Raw genomic sequence first — 18,504 nt, 5'->3', positions numbered from 1 at the left:
TATACATGTATAAAAATATAATGCTACTACAAGGTTGATATCACAAGTAAAAAAAACCATCGCGAAATGTACGTCAGGTGCATAGAAGGTTTAGGCGGTACAAGAATCATCTCTCTCAATGGATACTATTATTTCGCAAAAATTCAATTCTCATATTTTGTGAGAACATTTTTTTACGACCGTTTTCTGAATGGACCGGAATAAATGTGTAAAATATATTTTAAATACTTACTTACAATTTGTTTAAATAAAATGTTACAACACTATACACGATGTATCGATGCATTAATAATCATAACGAATCTATAGTCAATATAAATCACTAAAACTAAATATGTTTCCTCTACGTAAATATAAAAGAAAAAATATTTAACTTATAATATAATTTGTATGAAATTAATAAATGAATAATTAATACAGCGTAATCATCTTATCGTAATTATCTAGAATAATATGAACATAATATGTTAGCTTTGAGAAAACAAAAAATGATGAATGTAATAAATATTTTATATTATTTTCTTTATAGTTATAATTTTTATTATACGGTACAGAGTAAAATAAAAATAGGAACCTATTTATCACTACCATAAAAAATTAACAAAATTTGCATAGTTGCATGAAATTAAAAGAAATGTTTTTAAACTGAAATATTTTGTATCAAACTGTTATTCTAAAATATAAATTAAATTGTAAGATTTGTTTTAGTAATCTGCAAAAAAAATGTAGGTTATAGAATATAGTTATTTTCTTTTTTATCGTAAATATATGGATTTTTTGTTTGATGATAAATAATATTATGATAAATCCATTTAAAATTGATCAATGTTTTAATTTTACATTTCATAATTATGTCTTTTTGATATAATTGAACCTAGAATGAATTTGTATCGTTTTTCTGCAAATGGAAATCCTTATGATTTCAATAATTCAAAATGTAACTTTTAGTTGTGTAAAATAATTAATACTGAAAGTTTCCAATCTATTATGTTTTATGTAATTATTTTAATTTGACAAACACTAAGCGTGTTTATTCAACTCTCCACAAAAAATTGAACGCAGACGTCAGATATTTTATTCACTATTTCCATTCTCGACCAACCAGATGTTTTTCATCTGAATGTTCTCGGACATAAAACTATTGATCTTGAAGAATTTGAGTGGAATATTTTATTTTGTTTTCCGTTGTAATATTACCATGGTAAATGCAAAAAATAAATATCAACGTTGGTGGACACGTGCATTACGCATTTGAGAACGTACTTACCGATAGAAGTACGCAAATTGACAAATGTAATGTGATTCTTTAACGAATTTCCACCACTTTGTTTATAAGTAGATTTTGCCTGACAAATATTGAAGAGTTACGGGAAACAATAATTCTTATTTGAAACTAGACACTACATTTTAATTTAAGTTAATTTCCTTTAGTCGTTTCCTTTGGCATAAAGAGCAGACAATATTCTGGAAAGGTTATTGCCGACGTGTTTGAAATACCAAAGAAAATTAATTTTCTATTGGAAATTTAATACTTGTACGGTTTAAAAAAATAAAAATATTTCAAACGTGTATTATTGAAAATGACGTTTAAAGTGTACATTTTTATATAATAGATAAACTAACAAGTAACTATATGTATACTGTTCAACTGTTGGTATTCTTTTAGATAAAACCATTTGAAGACCAATCTTTCAATCTTTTAAAAAAAATAAAACGATTAATTGTTAATTAGTTACACTATATAATCATTAGGTATATTCTCTCAAAATGTCAAAATACTTGACTAAGATTTGGTAAACACTGTATTGGTAATTTTAAATGAAGAGTATAAATGTTTGATAACTATATCAATTATCAAATATTTGTTTTTAACTGAATGAATTTGATAAATTGAAATTTAAGAATGTACATTGTATAGGATATTTATAATAGTTGAATAATATTATTTATATAAATTCGAACCAATGCCAACAACATATTATTATAATAATATAATATATTATAAATACAAATTTATTGGAAAAGGATATTTAAGATTCGTGATGTACGATATTATAGTCGCTTTATAGTCGTTGGTACAAACTATTTATATAGTTTACGCGGTTTATTATTTTAAAATCTAATATTATGAGGATTCTTCAATTTAAACAATACGGGTATGAATAATTTTTGTTAATCTACTAAAATCAAGTATTTTGAGCCGGTAAATGTATACTATAATATACCGGTTGCTCATTTCAGCAGGAAGAGTATTTTTATGCATGTTTAATGTCATGAATTAACTATTTAAATATTTTATACTCAATGAATAATAATTAATTAACAATAATAATATGTTAGTAGGTATAATATGTCACACGTCATAATTTTATACTGGTAATTTTGCAGCAGTATGCTTAAAATATGTCCTAAACTTTTTACTTTTAGAGTTCAATGTCGATGTCGCTCGCGCACAGCGATTGTTTCAATTCAAACGGGTAGGGTATTTTTAAATTGTAAATTACCAAAGGTTTAAGCGTGCATTACCGATAATAATAATTATTGATGTGTAGGCACCTATAATATTAATAATAATATAATCTAGCGTATGACAACGCAGCGTCGAACCTGTGCGCGAAGGTGAACCGATAAGTCGTTATTTTTAAAAATCGTTTACTCACTATGGTTTCGTCGGCATTGACAACAGTCATAATGTAATATTATATAAATTATATATTACAATACGGACATACGGTCACGGTGGCTCGCAACGGTTTTTGACTTTCGAAATGTTCTAGTCCAACGCCCGTGTTAATACAATTATTATATTTATTATTATAAATGTATAATATAATAATATTATATTATTAAATTAATATTAATTCTTAGGCTGCTGAGGTGTGCGACGGAAAAATGCACGTGGTGATGAATATTATTGTAACGAAATGATAATAACGTACACAAAAATGTACAATATTACCATTATCATTAACATATTTTCAAATTATATGCAACGACAATTATTATTATTTAAATCCATGTGCAAATATACCTTTGATGGGGCCAGAGGGGTGGACAAGAGAACAACACGGTGGCGGTATTGATTTTTGTTCTTTTCGCTAACAATTTCGTCGTAGGTATCATACCCCCCCCCCCCCCCCCCATCCCTTCCTAACCATCATCGACGACCGAAAACCGATGATTTCGTCGGAAATCGCCTTTATTCAATGGAATTATGAAAATACAACAATCATAAATATTCGCAGATATTCACAATAATAACTATAGCAATAATAAAAATAACGATGCGTTATTTAACGTACGGCGTGTGTGTAATGTTCCGATTTATTATTTTCTTCTTTTCGAGGGGGAAAAAAATCACGTGGTCGACCGGCCGGTCTTTCGGCGACGGCGGCTGTACCGGTGCGTGAGAAAGACGGGTGTCGAGGAGGGTCCCCCGGTCGTGCGTTCCTCAACACCAGAGCAGTGGTCGACGGGTGGTGGGTGGGTGGACGGAGGGGGACGTTCGAACGTAGCGGCGGCGGCGGCGGCGGTGGTTGCTTTGGTTGAGAGTGGTGGTCGGGTACCGGTGGCGGGGCGGCGAGGAGAGCAAAGACGCCGGCCGGCCGCCGCCGCATGACATCCCTACCCCGCGGCCGACGCGTAGCCACCCCACCACGGGAGCGCGCGCGCGCGCCGCACCACGGGAAAAAGAAGCGGCCGGCGGCGCGCGCGAACCCGGCAAGCAAACGCGCACAGCCACCCCGTCTCATACCGGCAGTCGTTAGAAAATCGTTCGTACAGTCAGTCCTTCGAGTTCACCACGCGCACTCGTCGTCGACGCCGTCGTCGTACACTCACCGTACACACAAACACGCGCGCCGAAAATCACTACTTTTAACTATATTATTATTAAAACATATTATATAAATAAATATTTTTTACACGTACGGTAAAATCTCGCGTCTCGTCGACCCCACACTCACTTGGCGTACACGCACGGACAACGGACTACAGACCGGCGAGCGCGTGATCGGCTGCTACTGCCGCCCGACTATAAAAATTCGAACGTAAATTGTTTTTTTATTCGTAGAACAATATAAAAATACACAACTATACGAGAGCGAGTATTTTTGTTTGTTTTTTTTTTTTTGTGATTTTTGAAAAAAATATCTTTTCTGCCGCGACGCACATGTAATTCGCGCGGGTCACTCCACGAGTATACGAATTTAACGTAAATTACATATTATTAATAATATACCTACCGATTTTCGTCGACCGGATTATCAAAGGAAAAAAAACGCTTTTATCAAGTTAACGTAGAAATTTATTTTTCTAAAAACCACACTTTTTTCTCTCAAAAAACCGTCGTTTCGTCAAAACAACAAAGATGCCAGCCACGTTATTTTCGGAACTGGAATTCTCGACCAACCAACACAACAACAAAGTCATCGAAGACACTCGGGCCCTGCAAGTGGCTCTGGAACTCAGCATGCTGTACATGAACGGCGAACAGCGACAACAGAAGGTGGACAACAACACTCTGTCCGGCGGCCAGAATATGGACCAATCCTCGATGGCGCCCAACTACATTCCCCACGGATTCCCGGAAGAACCTAGGAACAAGAAGAGCCAAAACATGACCGAATGCGTACCTGTGCCCAGTTCCGAACACGTGGCCGAGATCGTTGGCAGACAAGGTAATATTACACATGATTATTATAATATCTTACCTATTTATAAAACTTTTGTTATTATTACTATTGATTTTGGTTGGGTCGTTTAGTGTTTAATCCTAGTGTGTGTGTGCACATTATAATAATATTAAAATACCCATAACCACTATTTATTTTTAATATATTTCTTAATAATTCCTGTACATACACCTTACGAACATGCACACACGTGGGTTGTTTATTTTCGGAACCGGTGGGGATTCCGGCGGTCGGGGCTTATCATACGTATTCGTATACATTACGTGGCCGGGTATTTCAGTTACATTTTTAGCCTGACTACCTGTTGGTTCAACAATTTAGTACGCGTCGTTTATTCGGTAATCCAGATAACAGCGTGAGATTACCGTCCGTCGACGATGACGACGATGATTTGAAATATAACGATTTAGGATATTCTGTCGTGTGTGAGACAATCTTCCGATGTATAATATTTGATTGTGGGTCTGTCAGAACGATCGCTAATCTCGTTGGTTATCGTTACAATAGTTCTCCGTGTAAGTTTGGTCTTCGTATTTTCCGTTTATCACATTTCAATACCGTCGATGAGATTTGCGCGCGCAAATTCCGTGCGGGCGGCCCGAGCAATCCGATCCACCGACGGGAGCCCCTATACACACACACACTCACACAGATATACACTTCGCGGTGGTATCCTGTGTACCGCGGTATACCACGCACGTTATTATAACAACAACAATAATAACGACGACGACGACGACGAGTTGAAACCGGTCGTCAAGTTTCATTAAACAAAAGCGTCTGGTGGCGGTGCAGCACCTCTCGTCGTCGTCGTCGGTTACGTATGTATGTATGCGTGTGTGTGTGTTCGCGTTCCACACGGCGAGACAGCTGGCAGGAAACGGTCGGGGCGCCTCCTGTTCTGCTGCCGGGTAAAGACCTCGTGGTCTACACACACACACACACTCGTTCACAATTACGACACAAACAATATCGGATCGGTTGTGCCGGGTTTGCTTGCGTGTGAGCGGTCGTGTGTGTGTGTGTGTCAGATGGCGTTCGAGTTTTTTTCATTTCGTTTATAACCTCGGACGACGACAACGGTTAGACTTCGGTTCTCGCACAACCTTGAAACCGGTGGAGAGAAGCCGACAGAGAAAGAATGAAAATAATACAAAAAAAAATATATGAACCGTCTCGTTATAACGCGATGATAAAAACGATTTTTCGTGATTTATCGTCTCCCGCCGCCGTTGCGAGTTTTCAACCCTAGAAACTACATTCACCCCCACCCCCTCGCACCCATGGCTGAGTATCAATCGTTCGACGACGACGACGACGATGACGCCGCCGACCGCTGACGCTAATTAGTAGGGGGCCCCCCTTAGGACCATTGACCCAATGCGCCGGTGGTTGGTTACCAAGGCCACGGTCTTTGGCCAAAACATTCGCCTTGTACATCAGTGTATGTGTGTATGCATAACTCGTCTATTATTCCATAACACGGCGTGGGTGCGTGCGTGCGTGAAAAAACAACAGTCCAATAAAACACTGACAATGTGTTCCCGCCAAACGGACAACAATATCACACATCGGTCGTCCCAAGGTTGTCGTATAACATAACGAACATCGGCCGTCGTGTAAACCACGTGGTCGTGTCTCGCCGAAGCACAGCAATTCATTTTATATATTATATTATGTTTGTATAAAGTGTTTGTGTGTGCTGTGTAGGTTATGCCCGAGGAGTAGTGGCAGGGGGGCTGGTGATGGTGGTGGTGTCGGTGTATCCTCCTCCCGACGACGACGATGATGACAATAAATCGATTTTTATAATATTTTTCTCGTGTCGGGCAATGTCGGTCGCGTCGCGTCCGTGTATTCTTCGGAGTCAGGTGGTCGTGAAACGAGATGAAAAAAAAAATTAGACCGTTTCCCCGACGGGTATATAGAATGCCAGCTGCCCACCGTGGGGTTGGACCACATTCGCTCGGGATCACAATGCTTTTTTTTTTGGTGTGTGTTTGAATATGTGTGTACCTGTTCCTCCTTCTTCTCTCTTCATCTACCTGTTAAAACCGTGCGACCCGATCTGTGTGTTTGAACTGCGAACCTCTACGTATAATATATTATAACCTCCGCCGTGCACCGCCGGCGAGAGTGAAGACCCGTATTTTCAACCCGAATGGTGGTGCCGCAGTGTACCTCTACAACAATACATTTTTTTCCCCATTTAAAGGAATTCCTTATTAATAATAAATTATAAAAGAAACACAAAACGACGGATCTTTATTTTTCGTCAGAATACCAGATACTGGTTTTTTTTTCTCTAAAACGTATAAAAAGTGGGTGGGAACCGCCACTTCGACAAAAAATCGTCGTCGTCGTGTTTTCTGCGGTAGATTACAATATTAATACCGTAGTAATATTAGACGCAGTGGCTGTGTCGATTTAGACGAAAGTCTTTTGCGGACGCTTTTTGGCACCTCGATCTGAAAATAATTTCTAGACAATCGTGCGTTTTGAGATTGTTGGTAAAAAACGGCACGTGTATAATGTGGTATATAATAAGGGGTCGTGCACCCCACCACTAGCAGCGGTCCGTGTCCGCCGCCGCGTGTGCACAAGACGAAATCGATATTGCAGTCTGGGCCGACCGTGTGCCACCGCCTCTACTCCCCCTCGCACTATATTCCACGCAATCTACCCCGTAAATATTATGCTGCTAGGGTGTGTCAACCCTTTGCGGCGAGGGTAAAACAAAACGCGCCGATAAAAACAACATCCATAGGTACCCTACTACACCTGTGCCGCCCTATGTGTGTGTATTGGCCTTATAAAATAAAACAAAATCGTTCAAACGTCGAACGAGTTAAAAAAAACGTGAGATTTTTATCGACGCGTTTACGACCGAAATGCGACCTCGTGTTTGGTCATTTTTTTAGTAGAAATGTAATTATTATCTCGAGGATTTTTTTTTGCGCTGATGTTACAGAATTTCACAACATTGTATTTTGTTTATAAGGAGCCGTCGTCGTATAATAGTCGTAGATGGTGCTGCTTTGTTTTTACTTCACAGTCCGGCGGCCTCCGTCGTCGCATTTAATCCCGGAACACCCTTTTCCATCCCTTGCCACTGCGAAGACGACGGGTGAGCGAGTGGAAGATTACTTCTCTGGAAACTTCGCAGCCGCCGCTTTCCCCTCTTTGCACAGCTCACACACACTTCCCCATGACAACGGATGTTGTTGCCTTGGATACTGCCGCCGCCGTCGCGCCCCTTGTCGGCGGTCGTTCGCCGGCGAAATTGAAGCTCACGTGTGCGTGTGTTTTGCGCGGCGGCGACGCGCAGGGATCCCCGGACACCTCCTCTCTGCCGCCGCTACACCCCCTCACCGTGGTCGAATTGATTTGTGTAGGCCGTTCAACCCGTCGCGCAGACACCTACCCTCCGTCGTTTCGAGTGTTTTGTGTGCGGCCTACCCACACCCCCTTCTACTTTATATATAATTTCATATACCCGCCCTCGAAAATCGGCGAGAGCGCAAACTTTTCGGTGCCCGAAAAAATAAATTCCTTTTCCGCCCCATCGCTTTGCAGCGAGTCCTTTTTTTTTCACCGTCGACGTGGGTTTTTTCGTATTACTATTTTCCTATTGATCACCTCTGGTGGCGTGTGGTCGTAACCCGTTTGAAAAATGGAAGCATACGATTTTTTGTCCGATATTCATTTCCGGTGACCAAATCAGACAACGAGTGTTCGATAATTATGCGCAATATTGTCGGACCCCCTTCAACACAGCTGAAAGCAAACGCCTCGATGAATATATCGGTTAATTCTCGACAGAATATTATGTTACACGTTTTATTATAATATTATATCTTGTACATAATATTACACAACCCAGCAAATCGGGTTCTTTTTCTCAAATTTCATACCCAATATAAAGTGATCGGTTGGTTGGGTGAATGGTATCGGCGGTAGTCGGGTAACACACACACACAATACGACTCTATGGTGTCGGCGGTGGTTCAAATAATTATATATTATTACGTTTTTTTTTCATTATTATTATTAAATAATGTGTGCCGTCGTTTGGCGAGGTTGGAGACAAAGCGCCGCGCCGGTTGAACTGCCTCTATCAAGGTGAGCGGCGTCTGTCTGCTTACCACGGGTTCCCGATAGACTGTTAAACGACGACGGCCCCTCCCTCGCCTCGTTGTTCGTCTCTGACATGATCACACGCGCGAGCCGCCCGCCGGTCGTAATAATAATGCACCTCATTAATTTGTTTTGTAACTACTACGAGGACGAATGTGAAATCGATATGACGTGACTTTCGAATAGGGGGGGGGGAGGTTGGGGTTGTGGGACTGAAGAATTAACGAAATAAGCGGTGCTACACCGGCGATGCGCTTCTGCAGGGATGCATTTTAATCGAGTTATATATTTTTGTCCAGGTTGCAAAATCAAGGCTCTGCGCGCCAAGACCAATACTTACATCAAGACTCCGGTGCGTGGCGAAGAACCCGTATTCGTAGTGACAGGACGCAAGGAAGACGTGACCAAGGCCAAGAAAGAGATACTGTCGGCGGCTGAACATTTTTCTCAGATCAGAGCTTCCCGCAAGAACATGGCCGGAACTCTGTCGCCGCCAGGACCTCCTAGCGTTCCCGGACACGTCACGATCCAGGTATGTCGAGAATTCACGTGTTTATCTGTGTACAAAGATAAAGTGTAGACACTAATGGCTATCTGTTTTTTTATTTCCGCTCTCGCAGGTTAGAGTACCATACAGGGTTGTCGGTCTTGTCGTTGGTCCCAAAGGTGCTACTATTAAACGCATCCAACATCAAACCGGCACATACATTGTTACTCCTTCGCGTGACAAGGAACCCGTATTCGACGTTACCGGCTTGCCAGACAGCGTGGAAACTGCCAAACGTGAAATCGAAGCACACATAGCTCTGCGTACTGGCAACGGCATGGCTGATGAGGAGAACGGCGTTGCCCTACCTACTACAATGTGCAAAGCCAACCCGTTGGCCGGTCTTTTTGATCTTACAGACTCCATGGGTCCAGCTATATTATCTGGCAGTTCGGGATGCAGCTCTGGTTCAGTTAGCTCATGCGGTTCTGGTGTATCAGCACTTGGTGACTTGGGAAACATATGGTCAGATGAAGGAATTGGCGGAGAATCACCGTCGTTTGAGAATGTTGGCCTCTGGGGATTCATGGGATCGTCACGACCATCGCCTGCAAGTTCGACATCTCCACCGCCATCTAAAAAGACTTGTTTGGTGTGTCACATGAGAGATATTGACGCCGCTCTTATTCCATGTGGTCACAACTTATTCTGCTTAGACTGTGCATCAAGCGCTTGCGATTCAAACGGACTATCTCACTGTCCGGTATGTAAGATACCTGCACGTCAAGCTATACGCATCATCTCTTAAGCCAAGGACAAACATAAAAAGTACCATAATAAATCCCTTTTATTTAGTACCTAAATGATTCCTAAAAACAGATCCAAAACATTTAGTATTTAACTTAGATTATAGTAAACACGACATTTATATCGCTCTTTTTAGTGGAACGAAAAAAAAGGGATTCAATCGAAGGCTGATTGATTTAATTGACGAACATAAACAAAACGAGTCATTTTTTTTATTTAATTATTATTATTAAATTATTATTCTTTTTAAAGAATTTTTATTATTATCCATTTGGTTATTGTGTATTTTGTTGATAAAATATGTTATTTGTTTAGTTTTTTTTTCTCAAAAATTGACCGACGATCTCTATGAGAAGTCGTGACTAGAATGTTCTCGCCAGAAAACATGACATTTAATATAGATGATATTGCCAGTGTTAGTGATTAATAATTTATTATCAACAAATTTTTCTCTTTGAGTTTTTTTTTTTTGTAGGTGTTAGATTTATAACACAATTACTGTGAACAAATGTTAAAAGTTTGTTTCGGTTTTATTCACGACTGTGTAAGATTTTAATAATGTATACTGACATATCCCTTGTTAAGTTTTTTTACAAAAACCATTTAAAGAAATAAACAGCACCTACCTCCAACATCCTTGGACCTTGGTGCTAAATATAATAATTTTTTTCTTCACAGTTTACACAAAGTTTTTACAAATATATGTGACATAAGTTTTATTATATATAAAAAGTATATAATATGTATTATTCAAAGCTTAATTTACATCCATATAAGCCATGGTCATTTTTAAATATTATTTTCATTCATTTTCTTTTTTTTTTATGCAATTAAATAATTGAAAAATTTCTATATAATATATAAATATATATTTTATAAATTTAAAAAAAAATTGTTCCATTCCGAAGCGGCACATTTTAATAGTATAGGTGTGGTGATCGGGCTGTGATTTAAACTGCCAATTTTCCCTAATACCTCGACACCCCACCATCTCGAACACCTTTTTAACACTTAGATATTTTTTACTAGCTAATTAAAGCTCAATTTAACTAAAATACAATCATATGGTAGAGTAGAATAAAATTATTAAAATAGGTTATATATTAGCACCAACACCGCTCATCTGACAAAGACTGGATGAAAATTAGGAAAATAAAAATAACTCATTTAATAATAGTTAATGTAAAAGCTTAACATGAGCGTGTTGTGTGGTGCGTTAAATTCAATGCAAAAATATAGACCTAAATTTTATATCTACTTGTGTATTATAACTTATAATTTTTTATATATTAAACTAAAATAACAAATATTTTATTATTGTAAGTCCTAATATTGCCAAATTTAAGAACCTTGAACATTAAAATGTGCCATTTCGTGTTAAAATAATAAAATAATAAGAAAAAAAAATGATATTTTTTCCAATAAAATTGTTTACATTTTGATATGTAGCATCATTAAAATAATATTAAATATATTTATATATAAATATAATTAAATAAATCTTAATTTAATGTCTAAATACTTATTCTTATATATATATTATATATTAAAATAATGTTGTGTAGTAATTTTGGTTTTTAGAGTGAATGAAGAAATGTTATATCGTAACTATTTAAATACTCTTAAGAAAAAATTTATTTAAAAAAAAAAAAACAAAAAAAGTTTTCGTTTTCTAGAGATATTATACTTAAACAAATTGTATATTTTTGTTATTTATTAAATATCCCCGCCCATAACCCCTCCCGTAATCATTATTGCCCTATCCCATCTCCACTGCATTGTTAAGTATGTAGTTAGGCTACTTAGTTAACTTTTTCTTTTTATTATTTTTATACTTTTTTATTTCATATATTTATCTGAAAGAACTAAATAGTTATTTACATTTTAATTATTACATATTTTTATTATTTAGTTGTGATGTTTTATTTTTTAATAGTATTTGATGTTAATACTGATACTTGAAAAATATACCGAACTAGTATTATTTATTAGGATCTTTTGTTTACTTTTTGATATAAACATTGTTCTGGTTTATTTCTTAGTGCACATTTTTTTTATTCATACTTTTTTATTTATATAAAATAAAAAAACCTTATTACTTTTATATTTTGTGTTCTGTTTTTTTTTCCATTTTTTGGTTGTATATAATAATTATGTATTGTGTTTAATAATCTAGATACTGTGTTAGGCCCAAAGAATATTTTTCTGCATTTTCAAAACATACAAAAAATTGGCTTGAGTCTTCATAAATTGCATTTAATACTTTTATTTCTAAAAAAAAATTTAAAAAAATTAATTAAAAAAAAATTAAGAATTATTTATTTAAAAATAATTTTTATACATTTGAAAACTGTTTATAAATTTTAAAAACAGACCAGATTGATAATCATAAACATAATTCAATTTATATATACATAATATATAAAAATTTAAATAATTATATATATAATAAATTTTATACATATATTTATACTCTGCTTTAATTGTTTTTTAAACTTTTTTTTGTGAGATTTCTTGTTATTAGCAAAATTTAGCATAAATATATTATAACTAATAATATAGACATATTATATTATAAATTAAAATACAGTAATAGAGCACAATCAAAGCGTGATTGTTGCCTGTTACTGTTTAAGGTAATTTCTACTAAAAGTTGCGTTAAGAATTAATATTTTAGACTTATCGAAATATATGGTTGTCAAGCTTATAATATCATATTAGAGACGGGATTGATGAGGAATTGTTTTTTTTTTTGAGTATGTTAAGATGCAGTTTTCATCATTTTATTTCGGCCTAAATCCAAATCAGTATTATAAAATGGTGTCTTAATTGTACACATGACTTGTTTTTTTTTAATTTGACAGTAAAATATGTATCTTGTAATAATTATTTTGTCTGAAGAATAACTAGATAGTTTATTATAATGTAATAATATTATATCCCCTGTTTTTTTTTCGATCTCAATATTTTTACTTTGCATTATTATACTTGCAAACAACAAGGACTGATTATAAAGCAATAATGAAAGTATAATAATATAAATAAAGTAAATATTTATTTTTATTTTTATTATTATAATTTAAACGATACGAAGTAATTACAAAATAATAATAATCAAACATCCAAAATATATTATTACGATCCCCGTATTGTTCGAAGTGTAATTTATGTATTGAAAACTGCTCATCATCCTTATAATTAAATGAAAGTAAGTTGTATTTAGCGTTTAAAAATTATATAATTATGTTTTTTGTGTTTCTATTTATAATATTATATTATATTATATTATAAAAAAAGTAACGAAGATGATTTGTAACTTGTATTATTATAAAAAATCCTAAATAATTGTTTTTCAGTATAAAAAATATATTATAATATATATATAAAAAAGAAAATGTTTATTTATTATTAGATATTATAATGTATTCCTTTTTCCTCTACTGCTATCATACAAATACAAAAAGGTATATCAATTTTGATAAAGTACTTGAAATATTTTCTGAAACCTGTGGTTGTTTGTGAAATTAAAGTAAAGATTACGATACAACAGGACACGGGCTGCTGGTATACATAACTATATCATGTTGGTTTATTAAAAGTACTTAGAAATATGACATTGCTAAGCATATTATAATTGTTTATCTTAGTATCATACAACCGGACATGAGTTCATCAAAAGTGTCCAGTAATAAATAAGCATATTTTGTAATGGTTGTGATCAATAAACCAACATTGGTCCCATGTTGCTGGATGAGCTAAAAAGTAAAGATAATTTGTATAGTTACTTATTATATGACCACATAATATTATAATACTAATTACATCCTGCTGAAATGAACAAAATATTTAACAACTTTTTATGTATCATAATTTATTGACAACAACTTCATAAATATAAGGTACCTAAATGTTTTTTAATATTAGGTATTATTTTATGTTATATTAGCCATTTTCATAAATATAATTAACGGCTAAGATCGATTGGTCATCATAATGTGTCATATACTCAAATTAAATGGTATGAGTTCTCCTAGTGGTATAATTATTGTTTCTAGTCTTTTATCAAATCTTGAATGTAACCCGCGACTGGTTAGATTATCAAGGAATGGTATAAATATTGCTATTTTATAATATTTCTCTGCTTCTTTGGCATCAATATTGTTTCGGGCAATTTGTCGGGTTTGTTTCCCACAAGTTCGAGTTATGCGTATTTTAACTTTAAGTTTAAAAGCTATCGTGGTAACACTTTTCATTATTTCTTTAAATTTCCTAAAATGGCTGGCGACTTGGACGAATTGAACGGCCTGCACTGTTGCAGTATTGCAACTGACATGAATGGATCATTCTGAATGGTAACAGGGTTACGATGATCACAGATAATAATTAATAATATGTACAATAATTAACGCTCGTTTATTATACATGGGTAGTACTTTTATATTTATTGAAGATATCCCTCAGCATAGTGGTCATTGGGTGAATGTATTATAAAGGTATTACATAATAATTAAAGGTTGTTATTAACAACAGAGACGTAGATATAGGGGGGGGGGAGCATGGGTATGTATCCTCCACCAGAGCCTATGAAAAAAAAATAACCGTAATTAGATTCCCGTAAGCATTTGGCTTTAAAAGATGTTAAGATTTTAAAATAACCAATAAGAATTCATGGACGTTATCATAGTTGAGATTTATTTTTTTATTTTACTAGTTTTTAGCTACGATACCTATTAACAATTATAATAAATGACAAGAAAATTATGTGGCTCATAGTTAAAACATAACTTTTAAAACCATTATTATACCACTTACCTCATTCAATTAATAATAATATAATACTATGATCTATGCAATTTAATGGTCAAGAGGACTAAGAGGAGTGTAGGGGGCCGTAGCCCTTGTTTACCTATGTAGGACGATAGGCTAAACTTATATATCCCACCACAGAACCACAATAATTTCAAATTACGTCACTGGGTAACACCAAATGATTAAATAACATGAGCAAAAATTTTAAGATTTTACTATTCTGATGTTAAAAATAGTACCTAGTTTGTACAATCTGGTCTCCTAGAGGAAAGCGAATATACCTGGTGTACCTACATATAATATTACATGTGACTTATTGTGACTATTATAATTATTTTACACAGACTTCTACACGACCACACAACACCAGATAAGGAAACTATTAGAACTTATATTATACATTTTATTTATAGTCCATGGACGTATAAAAGCAATAATAAAAATACTGCTGATGGGGAGGAGGCATGGCCCTCTGGCCTCCCTGGATTGTACCATCGTGGGTATAAGACATAATAATAATAATAAATATTATTTACGAATAAAAAGAAAACTAAGGTTTTGACAACAGTCGTTGTACAAATATAACAATGACGAGTGCACAATTGTTGACGATAAAATATATTAATATTATTCCGAATTCGACATTTGCACGCCCAAAACTACGTAGGATTCGTTTTTTCTGTCACCACTGGCGACTGACTGTCGGAATAACTGTACACGGCCAGGCATACGTCGTCAGTGGCTATTTTAAAATTCTGAGGAAATTGATTGTCAGTTGTTGTACCTAACTTTTTAAACATCATAGGGCGAAATTCGATGGTATGTGTCCTTTGTATTAAAATATATGAAAAAAAACACTGAATCTCCTGATTCCGGATTAATATGGCAGTTCAACACTTCAACATCAAAACTACCTGCTTTCCCTTTTGGGACAGTTTTTATATATATATGCATTACACCATTATACCTATTACCTACCGCTGTGTGTCGGGTAAAAGAATAGTCATTTCAACAACAACAACTTCCTATCCAGAGTATTTTTTTTGTTTTTTATTTTTATTTTTTTTTTCAGTTTGATTTCTACCTTTTCCACTTTCCGTTTTATTGTGACATATAATGTACATGCGTATACCCGCAGTTTTACTTTCGTCGCAACTACCCCCTTAGGGGGTATGTAATGCGGTGTTTTTTTGTCGTATTTGGTTTTCTTATTTTCTTCCCATTTTGACGAGTTACTGCAGTGGTGAAAAATGAATGGTTTTTCTCTCTAAAACGTGGTCTATATCTATCTATCTTCCGCACTCGTACAAATAAAATTTGTACCTACCTACACATAATAGGTGATGTATCACGCTATTCATGGTCGTAAATTATAAAAAAAAAAAACCTTGTCCATACTCATATATTTAATACCATCACGATTACACCATATTGCGGTGGTATAGTATTTCTGTGTAACGGTTAAAAATATACAATATAGGTAGTAGGTACGCAGTGTTTGATCCAAATAATACAATGAGTTATTATATTATTAACTCAATTCACATTTTGAACCGCGCAATTAACTAATGCGTTTTTTCGATCCTCTCGTACAATATATTCCTATAGGTAGGTACATAATAATTATAGTCACGACACGACATAAATTTAACTTATTGGTATATGTTTTGTCTATCGATTTTTTTTTTAAAATTTATTTGCTTAAAATCGAAACTTATGGTATTACATATTTTCCGAAATGTACTCACTGTATTCGTTTAATAGCAATGGTATTAGCGCCAGTATAGGAGGCAATAGGTATTTATATAAAACAATATTTGTATTTTTTTTAAATATCCACATTCCACTATTTTGTGGACCATATACATATTATGTGGGAGACGGCGAGATAAATGCTGAATGTCCAGTGATATACTTGCTATGATGGGTATTACAGAGTAGTAGAAAATTAATTTAATTTATTAATGTTTGTGGCGAGGCGTCGTGGTAGACCACCACCACATACACCTGATATACTATATCGACGTGTTTGTCAACTGACATGACAAATTCGAAAAACAAATGGTAGGTAGTATATATATAGGTATACTATATATACCTATATGGTGCCCATTTAATATAAAAACAACGTATTTTTGTTGAAATATCAATGAAAAAAAACAGGATTTTAGTTTAAAATTCATTACAATAATTACCTACTAAACGCCTATTGCTTACCGATTGTGATTATATTCGTTTCCGTTCGTTCGAATAAAACAGTGTTAATATAATATTTACCAATAAAATAACGTGGAGAGTACTCTATATAGGCGGTATATATTATAATCGCGTAGGTTTCCCTACACCTGGTGGTGTCTGTTGACAATAATAATAACTGACGAGTCTCATCATCGGTGTTATGACGAGGGGCGTCACATCCATCGTCGTGATAGTACCTATACAATATATTATAACGCATGGCTGACGGGTACGTACGTGGTAAATGGTAATTACACGGCGCAATGAGACGTGTCTCCTCGTGCTCATCGCTCCGACCGTTACACTACGATGACCTATCGTCGTCCGGTCGCCTTCACTTGTGTCTTGTACACAGTCTTTGTCGACCACTCTCTATCTTATATACCCATACCTACACTTGTTTAGTTGTCCATGTCGTCAAGTTGGTGGACATCTACTTGTTATAATAATTTATAAAATACCTACCGTCGAGAATTATTTAAATTGTGGTTTTAAAAGGTCGGATAACAATAAACGCGAATAGATTTTGTCCTTTAATTTAATTTAAATATGTATTATAGGTATACATCTATGTTTGTTTTATTCAATTCATTTTTAATGTCTATAATTATTAAAATAAAATTGATAATAATATTGATGATAAGCAATTTTTTTTAGCCCCCTCCATAGAAATTAAATTCTATATACGCCACTGAAGTCATGTGATATCCCATTATATTATATAGTATCGACCGTAGTAATTTCCATAATAGGTAGGCACCAACAAATAACTATAATATCATAAGAATTCATAACTATATGTCTAGAAGTTATATTTTCTAAGGAAACGTTAAGTTTATTGTTGTTGGTAATATATATTATAATACTTGAGGGGGTACCATCTAATTTAATATATTGATATACTTACAAAATATAATATATTACAAACTATAAAATAGTATTTTATCATTAAATGTATTCAACGATTGAAAGAGGGGAGGGGGTTGTTCAATTTTTCGAATTCGTTTCCTTCCGCCTATAATATACTGAAGCGCATATATTATATTCATTCACCCCGCGTGTACCTATTATGTATATACGCCACTGATATAGGATAACATGATGCGTGTCGTCGTCGTTATACTTATTCCGACCTACTTATACGTTAAATAATATGTATTAATTCAAAACGGGCACCTATATATATTATATATACACTATAATACATCATATACTTTTTAATCAAACGCCTATTATATTATGTATCGACCCATGCGGTAGGTATAGTATATATATATATATATATATATAATTCATATTTTTTGAACATCACGTAATCGGTACATGATGCAT

The 18,504-nt window shown here is 34.8% G+C and overlaps 1 protein-coding gene across 1 annotated transcript; it reads left to right on the top strand.

Annotated features, from left to right (window-relative positions):
- The first annotated feature begins 3,751 nt into the window (after nucleotides 1–3,751).
- On the top strand, nucleotides 3,752–12,229 carry LOC107166963 (RNA-binding protein MEX3A). The gene is made up of 3 exons (XM_015515828.2): nucleotides 3,752–4,679; nucleotides 9,131–9,363; nucleotides 9,452–12,229. Exons 1-3 carry the CDS (start codon nucleotides 4,370–4,372, stop codon nucleotides 10,124–10,126), a joined length of 1,218 nt encoding a protein of 405 aa, XP_015371314.1. The 5' UTR covers nucleotides 3,752–4,369; the 3' UTR covers nucleotides 10,127–12,229.
- The last annotated feature ends 6,275 nt before the right edge of the window (nucleotides 12,230–18,504 follow it).

The sequence above is a fragment of the Diuraphis noxia genome, unplaced genomic scaffold (assembly GCF_037042655.1).
Source record: "Diuraphis noxia isolate RWA-SAM2 unplaced genomic scaffold, SU_Dnox_SAM2 contig0004, whole genome shotgun sequence".
Taxonomy (NCBI): Eukaryota; Metazoa; Arthropoda; class Insecta; order Hemiptera; family Aphididae; genus Diuraphis; species Diuraphis noxia.
Note: the sequence above shows the minus strand (reverse complement) of the source record. Positions and strands in the feature narration are given on the sequence as shown.

Coding starts and splice junctions, on each gene's coding strand:
- LOC107166963 (XM_015515828.2), top strand. CDS start 4,370: ATGCCAGCCACGTTATTTTCGGAACTGGAATTCTCGACCAACCAACAC. Junction 4,680..9,130: donor CGAGATCGTTGGCAGACAAG/GTAATATTACAC, acceptor ATTTTTGTCCAG/GTTGCAAAATCAAGGCTCTG. Junction 9,364..9,451: donor CCGGACACGTCACGATCCAG/GTATGTCGAGAA, acceptor CCGCTCTCGCAG/GTTAGAGTACCATACAGGGT.